General features: G+C 39.9%; 1 protein-coding gene across 3 annotated transcripts in view; it reads right to left on the reverse strand.

Annotated features, from left to right (window-relative positions):
• The window catches only part of pigg (phosphatidylinositol glycan anchor biosynthesis class G (EMM blood group)), a 213,505-nt gene that overhangs the window by 20,680 nt on the left and 173,393 nt on the right, over positions 1–19,432 (reverse strand). For 2 of the 3 annotated variants that reach the window (XM_064341951.1, XM_064341953.1), the window contains one exon: positions 4,938–5,101. The exons of the other annotated variant lie outside the window; for it this stretch is intronic. In XM_064341951.1, coding sequence (XP_064198021.1) covers positions 4,938–5,101 — 164 coding nt within the window. The remainder of the gene's footprint in view (positions 1–4,937; positions 5,102–19,432) is intronic. 3 annotated transcript variants of the gene reach the window in all.

Genomic DNA, 19,432 nt, shown 5'->3' on the forward strand with positions numbered 1-19,432 from the left:
TCTTGCTAGCTTCTAACTTTGTCACATTCGTGCAGCATAGCCCAGGTAGACATTTACGGAATGTACACGACTGACAAGCCGTCAAACACGTTTGACAGATGGAATATTTGCCGGTCAGGGTTAGCTAGCTAGTCAAATGGCTTGGTAGCCGAAGTTGCGAACTGTTTTAGCATAGGCTACTGGACTACCACATATAGCAAATAAGCGTTAGCTGATTACGCTTTCTGCCAACTAATTATTTGGTTAAGTGGGCTAAAGGAAACACGCTATAATGAAACCACTACAAAATGGGATGCCTGCATTTTCTGACTTCGCACAGGTGGACTGTGGTCGGAGCAGCAATGTCAAGGCCAAGAGACGCCACCTCCCACCCCAGTGACCACAGATTGTAGCCCCTACTGTAGCTCAGTCCTCCGCAGTAATCTGGAAGTGTACCTCATTGGTCCAGAACAAATATTGGCACTGTGCCCAAATGACGCAATAAATCATGAAATCGACCCATGGACAGTTATAAGACGAATAAAATACACCTATTATGACTATTTGTTCTTGTGAGAAAAAATTATTGACTTTGTATTTTGATCGCATTTGTACCGTAGACTTACATGGAAACCGGATATGAAAACACCTATACTGGAGCCATCCGTAGTGGCGCTAGTGAGCAACCAGGAACTACAACACCAGGAAATGAGCTTCAAAAACGAAGTCTGGTTTTGGCCGCTTGATCTGAACGTGCTCTACAACTTTGCTATTGGGACCACCTATGTCCGCCATATTGTTTGCTTGCCATTTTGACTTTTTAGTTGTTGCAGTGCGGAAGAGCTGTAGCTCTACATTTAAAGTATTACTAAAATGTTTGCTGATAGATCTGACATAGTTTTCTGGAGCAAAACAGAAGCAGATAGGACTGTATCATTGATTTACTGTCTCTGTCTCTATCTACTGAACACAGATAAAATTTCATCATTGCTATGTAAGTATTACTGCTCAAAATATTTTGGTTATATATGTTATTTTTTGAAATTGAGTGTCTTTAAATAGGTTAGTGGGATTATATAATGTGAATATTTCACACTGTAATGTAAGCGTTAGTTAGTAGTGTAATAGTTTTTGTGAAGCATGCAACAGTGATGATGTGAGAGTTGGAACATTGCCATTGGTGGACGGTTGAAAACTGTTTTCATATCGTCCCATTCACATACAAGAAAACATATGAGAGTACAGAGCATATAAATACACGCAAAAGTTAATTATTACACATTTAGGTACTGTACTGCATTGTGTGACAATATTTTTGCATTATTTTTTTATCTGTGTTTAATCAATGTTTCAACTTAAACCTTCATAAGGGGCTCATGTATATGCTTTATAATGTACCAAAAGCATTTTATTCATGTTGGAGAGATTTTATACCCCTAGATATTTTAGACCATTGTACTGACTGAAAGCTTGTAATTCCCACTTGAAAATGATGCAACAGTGAGTTTCTTGAGTGAGAACAGTTGATTTGTAGTGAAATACGTGAATATGTTGTGATTTACAGCAATGCATAATTTTGACATTTTGGATAGATTTGGAGATGCTGGGTACACTGCTTAGTTTTTGCTTCATACATCTATAGTAGTTCTACATATCCATCCTTAGATTTTATGAACTTGTGGACAAGAGGTTTTTGATCCAGCACATGTATACTTTAACCTGCTGTATATATGCAATCTCTCAGTATTTCATTGCAAACTAAAAAAGTGCTAATTCATTTTTGATTTTTTGTCTAGACAATTGCATTGGTGGCACTTCCAGATTTCTTCCAGAATTATGAATGTAAATTAATCTGTGTTAGTATTGTGAATTGTACAAATGTTTTGCTTCATTTAAGCCATTTTTCAGGTCTCTGTGATGTTCACATCTAGAGTTATAAAGCTTTACATAGGGTACCCCCTAAATTGGCAAGGATTGGCAAGATTTGGCATGTGCGTTAACCTCTTCAGGCACAAGCCAAATTTTGCCAATCCTTGCCCATACAGATTAGTTTATATTCATAATTTTGGAAGAAATAAAGTGCCACAAATGCAATTGTTTTGACAAAAAATCCAAAATAAATTTGCACTTTTTAAGTTTGCAATGAAATACTGCGAGATTGAATATATGCAGGAGGTTAAACTATACATGTGCTAGGTCAAAAACTTCTTGACCACAAGTTCATAAAATCTAAGGGTGGATATGTAGAACTACTATAGATGTATTGAGCAAAAACTAAGCAGTGTACCCAGCATCTCCAAATCTATCCAAAATGTCTAAATTATGCATTGCTGTAAATCATAACATATCCATGTATTTCACTACAAATCAACTGTTTTGACTCAAGAAAATCACTGTTGCATAATTTTCAAATGGGAATTACAAGCTTTCAGTCAGTACAGTGGTCTAAAATAGCTAGGTGTCCAGAAACATATCCAAAATCTCTCCAAAATTGAATAAAATGCTTTTTGTCCATTATAAAGCATATAAATGAGCCCCTTATGAGGGTTTAAGATGAAACATTGCTATCAGATTAAAAAAATAATGCTAAAACATTGTCACACAATGCGGTACAGTACCTAAATGTGTAATAATTAACTCGTGTGTATTTCTATACTCTGTACTCTCGTATGTTTTCTTGTATGGGGATGAGACAACATGAAAACAATTTTCACCCGTCCACCACGTTTTGGCAATGTTCCAGCTCTGACGTCATCACTGTTGCATGCTATTACACTTCCGTCTAACGCTTACATTACAGTGTGAAATATTTACATTATATAACACCACTAACCTATTTAAAGATACTTAATTTCAAAAATAATGTATATAACCGAAATATTTTGAACGATAATACTTACATAGCAATGATGAAATCTCCTCTATGTTCAGTAGATAGAGACAGAGACAGTATCAATGATATTGTTCTATTCGCTTCTGTTTTGCTCCAAAAAACGATGTCAGCTAGGTCTATCAGCAAACATATGGCTTAGCTATGTTCAGAAGTCCTCAATAATAATAGTATTTTCCAAGAAATTACGAAATATCCTTGAACACGTTTCGTTAGGTGCATCGTATTTGTCTGCTAACAGAGTGAGTGCGTAAGTGAATTCGATGCTAATAATATTTTCTGTTACGCTGACCTATAAAACGCCATTCCAAAAGCAGAATTAGACATGTTATACATCGTTAGAAAGCTTATACTCTCGCCTACTGAATAAATGAATTGTAAATAAAGTCAGACTGTACTAAAAAGGGCGACGATGCTGTAAACAGGTGTGGTGTTACGCACAGCTATTTTGGAAGATACCCAGGCGTCACAGATGCACCTATATTTCCCAAACGGATTGTCCAAGACAATATATGACCACGCAGTCTCAAAAGGGACATCTCTACACGTAAAACCAACAGTAAGGTTTTATATTTATTCAATATTTAGTCCCAGATATTGACTGTAGAATGACATGGTATCATTTTTAAAAACTTTTTCTCGTTTATTTCGTTATTCAGTGAGCAGCGTTTTCACTGCTGTATAGGCATATCTTAGGGCTATTGTCGGGTTTATCTTGTTGCTATGACGGAATACGATTTTTTAGTGGTGAAAGAATATTTTTATTAATGCCAGGATAGACAATATTGTCCATTATGTCAAGGGTGGGGGGTGTTTTTTAGATGAGACTGCAGGGAGGGGGTGCGTGTTAAATGAACGACCGGAGCGACAATGGTGGGGCTGCGAAACTCCGTTTTCGGCATAGTTGTCATGTATCGTCTACTAATGAAACTGAAACAACGCGTTTCTGTTTTCATCTCACACGTTGGTTGCAGTAGCACCGAATGTTTGACTTTAGTAATCTAGGCACGCGGGCGTGCCCACCACTAGGGGCTGTGCGCTAAGAGGTTAAGGGGTTAACGGAATGTTTTGCTTTGCTTCTTCTCGATTTTGCCGCAAGAAGAAAAAAAGGGAAACCGTACTACTATGTGGACTTGCGCTAAAAAAAAAAATAGGTCTTTGTTTCTAACGTTAGACATTTAAAATTAAATAACTAATCAAAAAATGAAGGGCAACACATTCATTAGAAGGACAATATCAATCATGAGAAACAGAAGTGTTAGAAAGTGTAATTCCCCTTTAATAACCACAGTGAGTCAGGACCTCATTTTAATGGCTCGTCTGAAAGACTCGCTCTTCTACATCACACGCGTCCCATCATAATTTTTTTTCATGGAGTTTTTTGAAGGTTATGGTTCAGAGGAAAGACTGCCCCCTACTGACCCACCCACCAAAACAGAACAGAAACATTTTTCAGGTCTTCTATCCAAAGTATAAGAAATAAATACTTCCGTAGTATTAGAGATAACAAAAAGTATGAAATTACCTGTAGTTTTTTGTAGCTTACATATTAGGCCTAATCATGACCTAACACGGACTGCTGGAAATTGTACCAGATTGATGACTTAAATTAGATCTGTGGTCTCCAACCCTGGTACTGGAGAGCTACAGGGTCTGCTGGTTTTCATAGTGACTTTGCACTTCATGAATCAATTAGAGCAGTTGATTACACAGTTAACTCAAATCACCTGGTGTCTTGGGTCTCAATTGGGTGCTGATTTTAAGGTGAAAACAAAAACCAGCAGACCCTGTAGCTCTCCAGGACCAGGCTTGGAGACCACTGCATTAGATAGTATTACATTATATATATAAAGTATCAAGTATAGTATTCAATTATATTGAAATTCTATGCCTTATACAATCAGATAAACTATAAACAGGATAATCCAAATCTTAAAATGACACAATTGCAAACTGCTATATTATTTACCATGAACAAATGCTAGACATAAAATAAATCTGAGCACTGCTGTGGAGAGCAAACTGTAATTCAGTGATGGTAACATTCAAAGTACGACTAGAGACTAACCTGTCCTGTGCAGAGCTGAGGTAGCAGACTAGGTGACATGCCCAGAGCAGTGGCCCAGAATAAGTGCTGAAGGCTGTGAGGAAAATAGCAGGAATTGCCAAATAACTCTCAAGCCCAACAAAGCCTGCTGAGATGTCCACTGTTGCAATGTTGTTTGAGTTCCCCTGCAGAAATAAATGAAGATGTCCTTTTAAAACAAAGAATGGCCAATGGGATGCAGTTAAAAAAATACAATACAAATATGATTCTGTTTTATAACAACATGAAGGATGCTCACATACAGTCCTGAGGTTATTTGAATAAAAACAGCCTGATGTTGATGACTAATTATTACACATCTTTGTTGAATACTGGATTCTGATTGGTCAATTCAGGCAATCTATGGTCAAATAATTCTGAATAATGATCGCTATGGTTAACAGACTGCTTAAACTCTTTTCATATCACACTTAGAATGTTACAGCAATCAATTTGATCATTGTCACTAAGAAAATCAATAAATCAGTCATTATAAAATCCACGTGGCTCCCCTTTTCTGGCTTTTCCTAAACAGTATGTTTTTAACCCTTTCCACCTATAATTTTAATAAAAAGGAAATGTTGTCCAGTTTGCACTGCTCTTAAATAAAGCCTTATAACTTTGTGGCAACACACCAGAGACATGGATGATGCCAGTATTAATTTCACAAGACTAAAGTATCAAGTGCAAGACTACAGTATCAAAACCTATGAAATATGTCAGTACTTACAAATATAAAAAGAAATAAAAAACATACAGCACCTTGTAATTTACTTCTACTGTTTATTTCTGAACATATACAAAAGCCAGTGGTGAAAATATGGTACACAGGTCATCTCTAACAAGCTTCCCACCACAGAAAAAATAATTGTGCATATACGGTTTATGGCCAAAGTATTATGTGTGGGCATTATTATGCAGTTGCTCCAGCCTTTGCTGTTATAACAACCTCCACTCTCCTGGGAAGGCTTTATACTATATTAACATAGCGAATTGTGTTAATATTGTCTTGTTGGTATTTTAAAATTAATGTTTCTTGTTTGCATTTTATTTCAATAAAAGTAAAACATCTGTCTCGCCACCTCTCTCAACAAATATTGAGACATGTATAATGCAAATAACATGAAAGTGAAGGAGTGAGTAACATTTTTATTCACTTTGTATGAATGCTTTGAAGCATCTGAAGAAGCTAGTTGAACTGGAAAAACGTGAAGAATATGGCGAAGAGAGAAGCGGGTGGGGTTGCTGATTCTATTTTTACTGTTGTGAGCTGAAGGAGGAGTTGATCAAGATGAAAAAAAGTGCTTTGAGGTGCTTTGGAGGTGAATCTACCGAATGCAGTGCTTTTGTTGTGGGATTGTCGGATATGATAATATTATGTATGGAATTACGGGACATAACATTTTTTCGACCAAGTATGATGATAAAGAGTGTAGAACAGAAACACCAAACCACAATTTTGGCAATATCAAAACCTTGATCCAGTAAATAGATATAATAACTGCAGTTCTGCACCAGTTACACATTCATAAGAATATCTGTATTTGCCAAATATTGTATTTTTTAAAAGTTAAATAATATAACTTTACCAATAGATTATATTGTTATCATCAACCCTTTCGTCATTTGCAAACATTTTAGCAGGCTAATTTGCACCACCTATTTACAAGCTAACAGGCTACTTGAGTAAATTGCATGAAAACAGGCCAATATAGGCTATTCATTTTTTAATATAAGGTGTTTCGAAAGCTTATCTTTCAAAAACGAATCCTTTTATGGAACAGAATCAAAGGACTCGTGTCCCTGAAAGGAACTGGAACGCCCACCACTATTCAGAATAACTAAATACCAAATGAGGAAAAACACTAAATGGCTGCACTACGGAGTAGTTACCATATGATGTTCTCACACTGAATAAAGCAGCAACATGACAACTGCAGGAAATGTAATCGCTCTGTGGGCATGCAGTCCCAGCAAACCACCAAAGCTGTGCGTTCTCTGTGGTATTTATACAGTGCATAGGCTATGTGAAAGCGCAGTCCAAGGAGGAGGGAGGGAGACGTGCTGAATTCATTATTACCAAATAAGTTGCTTTTAAAATATTGCACTTCCTATTTCTTTAATGGCTTTTTCCATTTTGTGGTTTCGTTTTTTTCACGCACTTTTTAGCGTGAAACATTTCCCCTTAGCCTATATAACAAAACCACTATAATTTAGAAATAGAAACGTTGAAATTGATTCATTCCTTTATTGGGGCAACATAGCTCAGGAGGTAAGAGTGGTTGTCTGGCAGTCGGAGAGTTGCCGGTTCGATCCCCTGCCCTGGGCGTAGGTGTCTTACACATGTGTCCCTGAGCGAGACACCTAACCCCTAATTGCTCCCAATGAGCTTATTGGCACCTTGCATGGTAGCCTTTCACTGTTAGTGTGTGAGTGTGTGTGAATGGGTGAATGAGAGGCATCAATTGTAAAGCGCTTTGGATAAAAGCGCTATATAAATGCAGTCCATTTACCATTTATTACAAGAAAATAGTTTTGCAATATTTGATTTCGTAATCATGATGAAATTAGATCACTGCTGGTGCAGAAATAATCGATGCTGTAATGCTGAAAGTAGGTAGTAAAAAAACGCAGCCTTTCTAGAGTTAAAACATTGCGGACACAGGTTGTTGGCTAATTACACACCCAACACCGGCTCACGTGACTCTAAAATATCCGATCTGCTCTCCAGTGTGTCTTCCAAACAACTTTTCAGTATAGCAGTCGAGTCTCCCCATCAATCTAGACTGCACCCAGCTCATGTTGTAGGAGCTTGTCTTCACAAGTTTGAGTAAGAGCATAATAGTTGAAGATATATTCCACCCAGAGAAGCTTATGCAACTCAACCAAACGGGTAAAGTGGGGCTTCAACAATAAGGGGTAAAAAAACATGTTAGCCCTACATTCTGTAGTTTGGTTTCTCATTAGTTGAGCATAGAGTACTTCATAATGAAAATGAAGAATTCTTTTTTAAATTATAAAAGCTTTTTCAGTTTATAATTGACTTCAGTGTCCCTCGGGTAGGGGTGGTGGTGGGATTCATGCTGTTCATACTATGCAGTTCAGAGTATAAAAACATTTATAAAAATATTCAGATTTATATAAACATTTTGCCTTTGTTGGACTGTTTACCTCAGTGTTATAAAAGCCTGTTATGGCTATATAATATATGGGTCATTGTTTGTTAAATACAGCTTTAAAAAGCAAATTACCTGTCATTAAACTGTATTATTATTGACGTTATTGTAATACTATGACTTTAATGCTTTAATATCTCAAAAGTAGCAGTATCAATGATTATAATGGGATTTTACATCACACCCACTTCTGGTTTTATATTTAATGTGCATCTACTCACATTCATACATCCATATATATATATATTATATGTGTAGATATATCGGAATCGGAATCGGGTTTTATTGGCCAAACATGCTTTTTTCAGGTGTAAGGAATTTGACTCACAGGTTCACACTGTACTTCCATTCACAATGTCAACAACAAACGACAATGACAAACAACAACTAGAGTAGGTTTTACCTACATTAAGCAGTAGTGAAAGTGTGTTGTGCATATACAAAGAATAAATATGTAATAAATATAAGTGTATGAATAAATTATTGCACTATGAACATGGGTGTGGGTATGTACGACTATTTTTTGATAGACAGGTCTGGCTGGGTTAATTGTTCATGAGAGTGATGGCATGTGGGAAGAAGCTGTTCCTGTGTCTTTTGGTTCTTGTGTGCAGTGCTCTGAAGCGCCTTCCGGAAGGGAGGACTTCAAAGATGTGGTGGCCAGGATGTGAGGGGTCGGCAATGATCTTCTCCGCCCGCTTCCTTGCTCTGGTGGTGTAGAGATCCGGGAGTGAGGGCAGGTTTCGTCCAATAATCCTTCCTGCAATCACAGCTTGAGTCTGTCCTCTATATATAAATATATTTATCCAAGTGTGTAGATATATGCATGTGCATGTGTGTGTATATGTGTGGAACTGATGGGATCACAGGACACAATTGGTGCAAGAGGTGGGGGAGCCGCTTGCTGATCATGAGAAATGTAGCCAGCTTAAAACTTCTTTAAAGAATGATGGATAAAAAGATAAATGTGATGTCTTGGAATGGGAAAGGAATCAATAATCAGATGAAGCGCGGGAAGATTGTGACACTCTTAAATAAATACAAACCACACATGGTATTTCTTCAGGAAACACACCTCAAACCAGATGCCATTCAACATCTGAACAGACTGGTAGGCAGTGCCCATGGAGCAGGCATATCTTCAAAGATAGTGGGAGTTCTTTTCAATAAAAATACTAATTTTACAATTAAAGACATCATTAACCCCTTCGCGCAAGTCCCCCCTAGTGGTCATGACGCCAGCATCATGAGATTGTTCAACTCACACTTTCAGTGCTCCTGCAACCAAACTATGAGTTGAAAACATAGTTGTGTGTTGCGATCTAAGTCCCGACTGAAACACACCAGCGAAACGGACAAAGCTATCGAGCTAACGCAAATTATCTGCTAAAAACAGAATTATGGACAAATTCGAAGAAGATTTTAATTCTGTTATATCACAGACTTGCCAAATACATGGGGTGACTTCATTGAAGGACCTTCAGCGCATACGTTTGGATACGCTGTTATCGAACAGAGATGTACTCGCTGGCTTGCCTACAGGATTTAGCAAAAGTTTCATTTTTCAAGCGTGGCCTACGGTATGCAGTTTGCTATCAAATAAATACCCAGAAAAATGGCCAGAAGAAGCAATGGTTTTAATTGTTTGCCCGTTACAATCAATAATGGTGGAGCAAGTGGAATTGTTGAACCAAAAAGGAATTAAATAAATTTATCACCGAAAAATAAATAGTGTTTGTTTCTTTTATTATCGAAACTCGAACTGCAGACTCTGCATATCTCGGTGATAAACTTTGATGGTGTGGTCGGTGCTCTGACGTTAACGTTAGCCATTTTCCCCAAATAGTGGGGAACTGATGCGGGTCTGTGGAAAAGTTTGCCTCCGGTAATGTTTTTCCGGTGCACGTTTCAGATTATGCCTGGCCAAAATTGTCACCACATTCGGAGTACCGCCCCTCTGCACTCTGTTTGGTTATGCCTAGAACGTCAAGGCATCGGCCAGGCTCTGTTGAACAAAGTGAAAAAAGAGACTGGCTTGCGAGGCTAGTACTCCATTTACAAAGCACTCCCTCCCTGCAGTCTCGCCTGCAACTACACCCCCACACATGACACACTGGACAATAGCGTCTATCTGACCAGTCATAAAAATATTATTTGACCACTAAGTAATTGTATTCTGTCATAGCAACAAGATAAACCCAATAATAGCCCTAAGATATGCCAATACAGCAATGCTGCTCACTGAATAACGACATAAACAAGAAAAAATTATACCATTCTACTGTAAATATCTGGGACAAAATATGAAATGAATATGCAACCTTATCATTGGTTTTACACATAGAGATGTCCCTTTCGAGTGATAAAATATTGTCTTGGACAAACAGTTTGTGAAATATACGCTCATTTCTGACGCTTGGGCACCTTCCAAAAACAGCTGTGCGTAATAACACTGAAAACAACATATGTGGTGTCGCCCTTTTTCATACAATCTGACTTGAATGGCGATTAATTTATCCAGTAGGTGACAGTATAAGCTTTCTAACGATGTATAACATGTCTAATTTTACTTTTAGAATAGCATTTTATAGCCTAGCGTAACCAAACGTTTTGTCTCATCATCGCCACCTTACGCATTCACTCTGTGGTAGCAGTCAAAGACACTACACCCAGCAAAACATTATTGATGCGTTTCATCATTTTTTGGAAAATAATTATTAATTTTGGGAACTTCTGAGCATGAGTAAGGCATATGTTTGATGATAGACCAAGCTGATACTATTTTCTGGACTAAGTCAGAAGAGGAGAATGGCAGCATTGATTCTCTGTTTCTATCTACTGAACACAGATAATATTTCATCATCGATATGTAAGTATTACTGCTCAAAATATTTCAGTTATGCAGTGGTTTAGGGTTTCAGCTGACACATTTGCCTCTGAGGTAGAGGTTCTGCTGGCCAGAGGGAAATGCTCATGGGGTTCTGACAGTGGGTGGCAGCAGTGTAATTTTTCCTCATAAGGACAGTTTCCATCCTTCTGCAATGTATACGAGCATTTTTGCCTGCACCTAACACTGCATTGAAATCAATTGGGATATTATGAAAAATCTAACCTCATTGAAGGTATTACTACACATTTTTGTTACAATAAAAACTTATTGTATGAATTGTTTTACATGTTATTCTAAAATGTTACACTGCCAGTGTTCTGAGGAACTTAGAATTCTACAAAAATTTTGGAAACAAAATGTCTCTTGAAAAAAAGGCACTTGCTATCTTATTCAAAATAAAAATAAAAGGGATTTTTTATTGGTGAAACAAAATGTAATTCAAACTGTAGCCAACTTCTCTTGTCATCATCCTGGTTTCTGAAATCGTGACCGGAGTCACCTTTGCTTGGACTTAATTAATACTGGATTGGCTGTTTATGTATTATAATTTAAAATTTAAGTTTTCATGTAAGCCATTTCCATAACAAACCAGTGCCTGCTCGCGACAGATGGGTTCCCCCTCTGAGTCTGCTCAAGGTTTCTTCCTGTTATCAGTCAGGGAGTTTTTCCTTGCCACTGTTGCCCTAGGCTTACTCTTTGGGGGCCAGTTCTCTGTAAAGCTGCTTTGTAACAAAGCTCTTTTGTTAAAAGCGCTATACAAATAAAATCGATTGATTGATTGGTTATTCAATTCCAGTCGGTCGAGGTTATGCGGCAAAAAGGGTCTCCCGAGCTAGGGTCTTGCTACCACAAGGAATAAAGAATTTTAGTTTTATGAATGTATGTTTTTTTTAAATTACGGTGAAATAGGAGATGTGAAAAAAAAGACGTGAGCCTGGTCGGTTCGAGTCCCCAACTGGAATGGAATTTTTAAGCCTCGGGGCCACTAGATTTAAAAGTAAGATGTTGTGCGACTTGTAGCCTACATATTTCATTAAATGTCACATCTCATAACAATACGAGTAAATGCGTACAGTGAATACATTTTACTGAACAAATAACACTAAATATTGGTTCATGTTGCTGAAAAAAACATGAACCAGAAGTCAAAAGTCGCACAAACAATGCTGCCTTTCCCCCCAATAATAGTGATTACATGCCAAGGGAAGCAGTTCATTTTTAACATCGTATTAAAGGAAACAACTGTTATTTTCAGGAAAGTCAGCAATTTATATATTGTTATTTGATTATACTGTACCATTTATGCCATTATGCATGAAAAATGAACTGTCAAACTACGTTTCCTGAAAAATCGCTAAAAGAGGTTTGACTTCCGTAGGGATAAGCATCATCACACACTGGCAGCAGGTTGGGACCTGGGAGTACCGCAAGGGTCTGTACTCTGACCACTGTTGTTTATAATGTATATTAATGACTTACCAAATTGTTGTCAGGGTGTCAGCTGCCAGATCTACGCTGATGACACTGTCATCTATGTGTCCAATAAAACACCCAGCATGGCAGCTGAGCACCTGACACGGGCATTACATTTCTAAATGGCTTGAGCCATCTCATTTAACTCTTAATGCCAAAATAACAGTTTCCATGTGCCTGTTAATGAATTGTTTGATGTACGGATTAAGAATGAAATAATTGATGTAGTGAATGAAGTCAAGTACTTAGGCATTATCTTGGATAAGAATGTAAAATTTGATAGACAGGTAATGCACATTTGTAAGAAGGTCAGACCAAATTTAAATTGTTTTTGTTTTATTAGAAGGGACTTGTCATGTCAACTGTACATGCATGCAATGATTCTCTCGCACTTGTCATACTGCATCACATCATGGTCACGAACCTCTTCAACCATATTAAAACCTATCATTTCAGTATACAAGCAGGCAATAAAAATCATGGACCAGAAACCAATGAGATGGCACCATTGTGATATTTTAAGAAAACACAACCTCTTTACCTTTGAAAATTTCATGACTTTCAGCAATCTTAAACTGGTTTTTAAATGTTTATATAATCATGTTTCACCCGTTTTCTGAATTAGTTATTAGACGTGAGAGCTCTATAAGAGCAACTACACAAGCTTCCACCAATTGTGATTGTCTTGTCCCAATGTACAAGACCTCATTTGGTCAGTCTGTCTTCACGGTAAATGGGGCAAAACTCTGGAACTCTCTACCCACTGATCTAAAACTAGAGACTGATGGCAATATTTTTAATAGAGGACTCAAATTCTGGCTAAAATCAAAACAACAGTACTCGCATGAATAGATTATGATTGGTTTATTGTTTTGATCATGTTGTCTTTGCTCTATAGCTCATGTATGTATTTAATTCTGACTATAATACTTTCTCCCCCCTGTATTTTAATTGTACATTTTACTCCATTGTTTTTTTTTTTCCAAAGCCTCCTGTGGACAAGTGTTGACAATTAGCATGTATGCTAAAACACTTAAGCAATGCATCTGGTTTGTCCAATGTAATTGTGATGTCCATGTCAAATAAACTTAAACAAAAACAAAAAAACAACAACAAAAAAATTTCTTATGAATACTATATGTTCTTAGCCGATCAGCTAGCAAATACGCCAGCAAAGTTATAGTTACCTGTTTCACAAACAATTCATACTGATTTTGATGATAAAATGCTATCCGCTCAACTGGCCTACTATAAGAAACACACGTCACTGAAGTAGCTATGTCAGTGGAGTCACTTGATCCGTTCTGAGAAATTCTGACCATTCTGAGCCACTGAGGCCGTTTCTAATGATTTTTTCTCTGTATTATAATGCTTATTTGCATTGCATTAATGTTAGTCAGTAGCTATTCATTAGTAGTATTCATTCATAAGCCTGCCTTGCTCAGTGAACAAATAATTATTCCCTCATAGAAGAGTTGGTACAGATATTCTCCACATTTCAAAAAAAGTAACAAAAAAATCAAGTTTGTCTCTGGTTAATTCATTGCCATTTTTCACTGCTTTCCTAAAGGACACATGAACAGTGAAACACAATCTGCTCTAATTGTCACTAATGAAATAAATACAGAAGTACGTGGGTCTGAGAATTCAATTTGCAGTATTACTAGTTCTACTGCCAGTTAAAAATTAGAAGTTTTCAACATGTTTTTTAGTTATTTCACGTGAAGTAGCCTACCGCCTACAATGTTAGGGTCAAATAGGCTACATCAATTTGCACTGTTATTCTAACAGCTTTCATGTTAGTAATCTCCCGTTTCAGTTGTTCACAACTTGATCACATTGGATAATTTATGCTGGATTTTTATTACCATTACCGTAAATTACTGTAGCCTACATAAAAATTTCTATGTAGCCTACTGTTGTAAGACAATGTACTAACCTGTGAATGAAGTAGTGTTCATTGTTTTATGGCACTGAAATGGATGCATTTCTCATTGACAACAGACCATTCAATTTCGAACAAGATTTATACAGACTCTCCCCTACAAGTGAAACTAACATGAATGATGTTAGACTGTGCTCAAAACTATCTGACTAGGCTACTGTTAAGTTTCAGAGTCTGACCACAAAATTTGTTGAATAACCGTTTATAGACCTACATTTCACTCAAATACTCATAAAAATATTATGGGTAAAAAGCATGTCCTTATTTACAGTCATTAAAATGAATTTTCCTCTCCTTTCCTGTTAAAAGAAGAGCAGCGGTAATTTGATGCAAACCACTGTTCTAGTTTGCTCGTGAGCCCCATGGTTGAAGTGTTAACTGTCAGAAATGGTTTTGAGTGCTCACATTTGCCACCTGGTGGTGGTTTTGCAAACAACAAGTAGTTCCTGTGGAAATACAAAAAATATATATATGCAAATTTGCCTCTGAAACCCTAAACCACTGTATGTTTTTGAAATTGAGTGTCTTTAAATAAGTTAGAGGTATATTATATTATATTATATTATATTATATTATATTATATTATATTATATTATATTATAATATATTATAATTAGGATATTTCACACCATAATGTAAGCATCCGTTGGTAACTCAGTCAGTAGCTCAATAATGTTTGTGTTTCATGCACTGGATCTGACGTGAAGCTGGAACATCACCAAAACGTGGTGGATGGTTGAATATTGTTTTAATGACGTCCCATTCCCATACAAGTTGATTAATACAAGTATTTAACATTACATACTGTAAAGTAAGTGTATAATTCGTCCAGGTGTGTAGAACTGCCGAAATCCGTCCTGCTAGAGTGGATAAGTATCTGCGTTCATTTACTAATTACATACCGCGTTAGATTTTAAACTTTTCCCTGTGTGGAAACTGGTCTTTGTTTTCAGGTTGCGTTAGGTGTCTTTGGTTTTAGGTTGTTTGATTCTTAGAATTGATAGATTGCGATTATTGCACTATCACAAACTGTTAACCTCTGTAATCAGTGCGTTATTCGACTCAGCTTTTCAGCTGCTAATTAGGTACACTCGGAGCGACGCTTGCGCCGCTCCCTCCTAGTTTATGAGCCAGTTCCCCATTCCAGTCTGTGCTCTCCCCCTCAGAAGGCGCTTCCAGCGACGTGGCCCCCCTCGACAACGGAACCCCTCTAACCTCTGCTACCCCCCGCTGACCCCCTGTGAGAACTTCACGGTCACAGGGGGACTATGGAACTGCCAGTCTGCTACGCGCAAGGCAGACTTCATTTCCGCCTATGCCTCCCTCCAATCCCTGCAGTTCCTTGCCCTCACAGAGACCTGGATCACACCAGACAACTCTGCCACTCCTGCTGCCCTCTCATCCTCCTACTCCTTCTCCCACACCCCCCGGCGATCTGGCCGTGGTGGTGGTACTGGTCTACTGATCTCCCCCACCTGGAAATTCTCTGTTCTCCCCCTCCCTGACCTGTCCATATCCACTTTTGAATTCCATCCTGTCTCTATCACCTACCCTGCTAACCTTTATATTATTGTTATTTATCGCCCCCCAGGGCCCCTGGGAAGCTTTCTGGATGAGCTAGACACCCTGCTCAGCTCCTTCCCTGAGGACGGCACCCCACTGATCCTCCTTGGAGATTTTAACATCCACCTAGAAGCCTCCCAGTCTGCTGCCTTCCTACCACTACTTCACTCCTTTGACCTCTCCCTACAACGCTCTCCTCCAACCCACAAGGCAGGCAACCTCCTAGACCTGATCTTCCTGAGGACCTGCTCCAGCTCCAATCTTACGGTTACCCCCCTGCATACGTCTGACCATCATTTCATCTCCTTCTCCCTCCCCCTCTCTCCACACCCTCCCTCTCCCCCTCCCATCCCCACTGTCACTGTCCGCCGTAACCTCCGCTCCCTATCACCCTCTTCTCTTGCTCCCAGAGTGACTGCTTCCCTCCCCCCTCTTCAATCATTTTCCAAGCTCCCCACTAACTCTGCATCCTCCACCCTGACGTCATCTCTCTCCTCAGCACTCGACTCCCTATGCCCCTTCGTCCCTAGGCCAGCACGTTCATCCCCTCCCAGTCCATGGATGTCTGACATCCTACGCACCTCCAGGGCCACCCTCCGCGCTGCTGAGAGGAAGTGGGCCAAATCCAGGGACCCATCTGACCTCTCAGCCTATCAGTCTCTCCTGACAGAGTTCTCTTCTGCTGTCACTGCCGCTAAGGCAAAATTCTACCAAACCAAAATTCATAACTCCATTTCTAACCCTCGTCAACTTTTCTCTATTTTCTCTTCTCTCCTCAGCGTGCCACCTCCTCCACCCCAGTCTTCCTTCACTGCAGATGACTTTGCAGCATTCTTTGACGAAAAGATTGCAGACATCCGCAGCTCCTTTGCCCCCTCTGCGTCCTCCGCCCCCTCCGCGTCCTCCGCCCCCTCCGCGTCCTCCGCCCCCTGTTTCTCCACATTTTCTCTCTCTTGATCCTTCAGTCATTCAGAACTACCGCCCGGTATCTCTCCTCCCTTTCCTATCCAAAACACTGGAACGTGCTGCATCTAACCAGCTCTCTGCTTTCCTCTCTGAGAACAACCTGCTTGATCCCCACCAGTCTGGCTTCAGGCCTGGCCACTCGACTGAGACTGCACTCCTCTCGGTCAGTGAGTCACTCCATGCCGCACGAGCAGCCTCCCTCTCCTCGGTCCTGATTCTTCTAAACCTCTCCGCTGCATTTGACACGGTGGACCACTCTACCCTCCTGTCCTCCCTGGCAGCAACAGGGATCCACGGCACAGTCCTTGACTGGATTGAGTCCTACCTCTCTGACCGCTCCTTCCAGGTTGCCTGGGCGGGGAAGGTATCACCACCCCGTCCCCTCACCACCGGAGTTCCCCAGGGTTCAGTCCTTGGTCCCCTTCTCTTCTCCATGTACACCAGATCCCTTGGCCCTGTAATATCTGCCCATGGCTTGTCCTATCATTCCTATGCCGACGACACGCAACTCTTTCTCTCCTTCTCCCCATCGGACACACAGGTCCCTGCCCGCATCTCCGCTTGCCTGAGGGACATACAGAGCTGGATGGACAATCACCACCTGAAGCTCAACCCAGGAAAGACGGAGCTAATCTTTATTCCTGCTCTATCCTCTCCCCTCCTCGACTTTTCCATTTCCTTAGGGGACACCGTAGTGACATCATCACCCTGCGCCAAGAATCTCGGAGTGATGATGGACAACAGGCTGTCCCTCTCCAACAACATTGCAGCAGTAACCCGGGCATGCAGATTTTTCCTATACAACATCCGCAGAATCCGCCCCTTTCTCACCACCTACTCAACCCAGCTCCTGGTCCAAGCAATGGTTCTATCCCGCCTGGACTACTGCAACTCTCTTCTGGCTGGACTACCAGCATCTGCCACCAGACCCCTGCAGCTCATTCAGAATGCTGCGGCTCGTCTGGTCTTCAACCTCCCCAGACACTCCCACGTAACTCCCCTGCTCACTACCCTCCACTGGCTGCCTGTTATAGCTCGCATCAAATTCAAAACATTGGTCCTAGCATACCAGGCAGTCAAGGGATCAGCCCCAGCATACCTTCACAAGATATTCAAACCCTACATGCCAGCCAGATCCCTCCGTTCTGCTACCTCAGGACGCCTAGCACCTCCCCCTCTTCGCACCTGCACTTCCAGAACACGTCTTCTGTCTGTTCTGGCCCCACGATGGTGGAATGACCTCCCTGTGGAGGTCAGAACAGCTGAGACTGTGAACAATTTCAAACGACGACTGAAGACCCACCTCTTCAGGCTGCACCTCTCTCCATCCCTCCCTTCCCCCCTGTAAATGACTAAACTTAGGGTTGTAACTAGGCAGCTGTTTCATAGGTTACTTAGTTGATGCGCCTGTCTTAACGACTACTTGTATTTTTATGTATTTTTATTTTTCCATAGATTGCGTTGTTGCCGTTCTCGTTGTTAGTGTTAATCAGTTTAACCATCAGGGTCCAAGTTGAACTATGCGGTTGTTCCCTGTACTTGGACCGGTACTTCTCTCTAGGGGTTTCGTCATACTTGTTCCTGGTTATGGTTATACACTTTGTTGTACGTCGCTCTGGATAAGAGCGTCTGCCAAATGCCTGTAATGTAATGTAATGTAAAGTACAGAAAAACATATGAGAGCTAATGATTACACATTTTTGCATTATTGTTTAATCTGATAACAATGTTTTATCTTAAACCTTCATAAGGGGCACATTTATATGCTTTTTAATGGACAAAAAGCATTTTATTCATTTCTAGAGAGATTTTGGATAAGTTTCTAGATATTTTAGAAAGCTTGTTATTTCCACTTGAAAGTGAAATTTGATGATGGTGGTGGAGAGCGCTGTCTAACACGTTGGTCAAATCTCCCATAGGTGTTCAACTGAGCTGAGATCTGGTGACTGCGAAGGTCATAGCATAAGATTCACATCATTTTCATACTCATCAAACCATTCAGTGACCTTTCGCGCCCTGTGGATGGGGGCATTGTCATCTTGGAAGAGACCCCTCCCATCAGGATAGAAATGTTTCACCATAGGATAAGGTGATCATGCAGATGATTGTATTGATTTGCAGTGACCCTTCCCTATAAGGGCTAAGCGGACCCAAACCATGCCAGGAAAATGCCCCCCACAGCATAACAGAGCCACCGGACCCCCTCACTGTAGGGGTCAAGCATTCATGCCTGTAGCATTCTCTTGGTATACACCACACTTGCCGAAAATATGGTGAAGGATCTCCGTAGACCAGTGCCTATGGTTTTTGCACCAATGGATTCTCAAATGTGCATTTGTCTGCGTAATGACGGAACAAATCTGTGCTTGGGCCTTTGCTCTTCTCTTTTTATATGCTCCCCCTGGGACAAGTTATTCGCAAACATGGCATTAATTTCCACTGCTATGCAGATGACACCCAGTTG

This window comes from Anguilla rostrata, chromosome 7 (assembly GCF_018555375.3).
Source record: "Anguilla rostrata isolate EN2019 chromosome 7, ASM1855537v3, whole genome shotgun sequence".
Taxonomy (NCBI): Eukaryota; Metazoa; Chordata; class Actinopteri; order Anguilliformes; family Anguillidae; genus Anguilla; species Anguilla rostrata.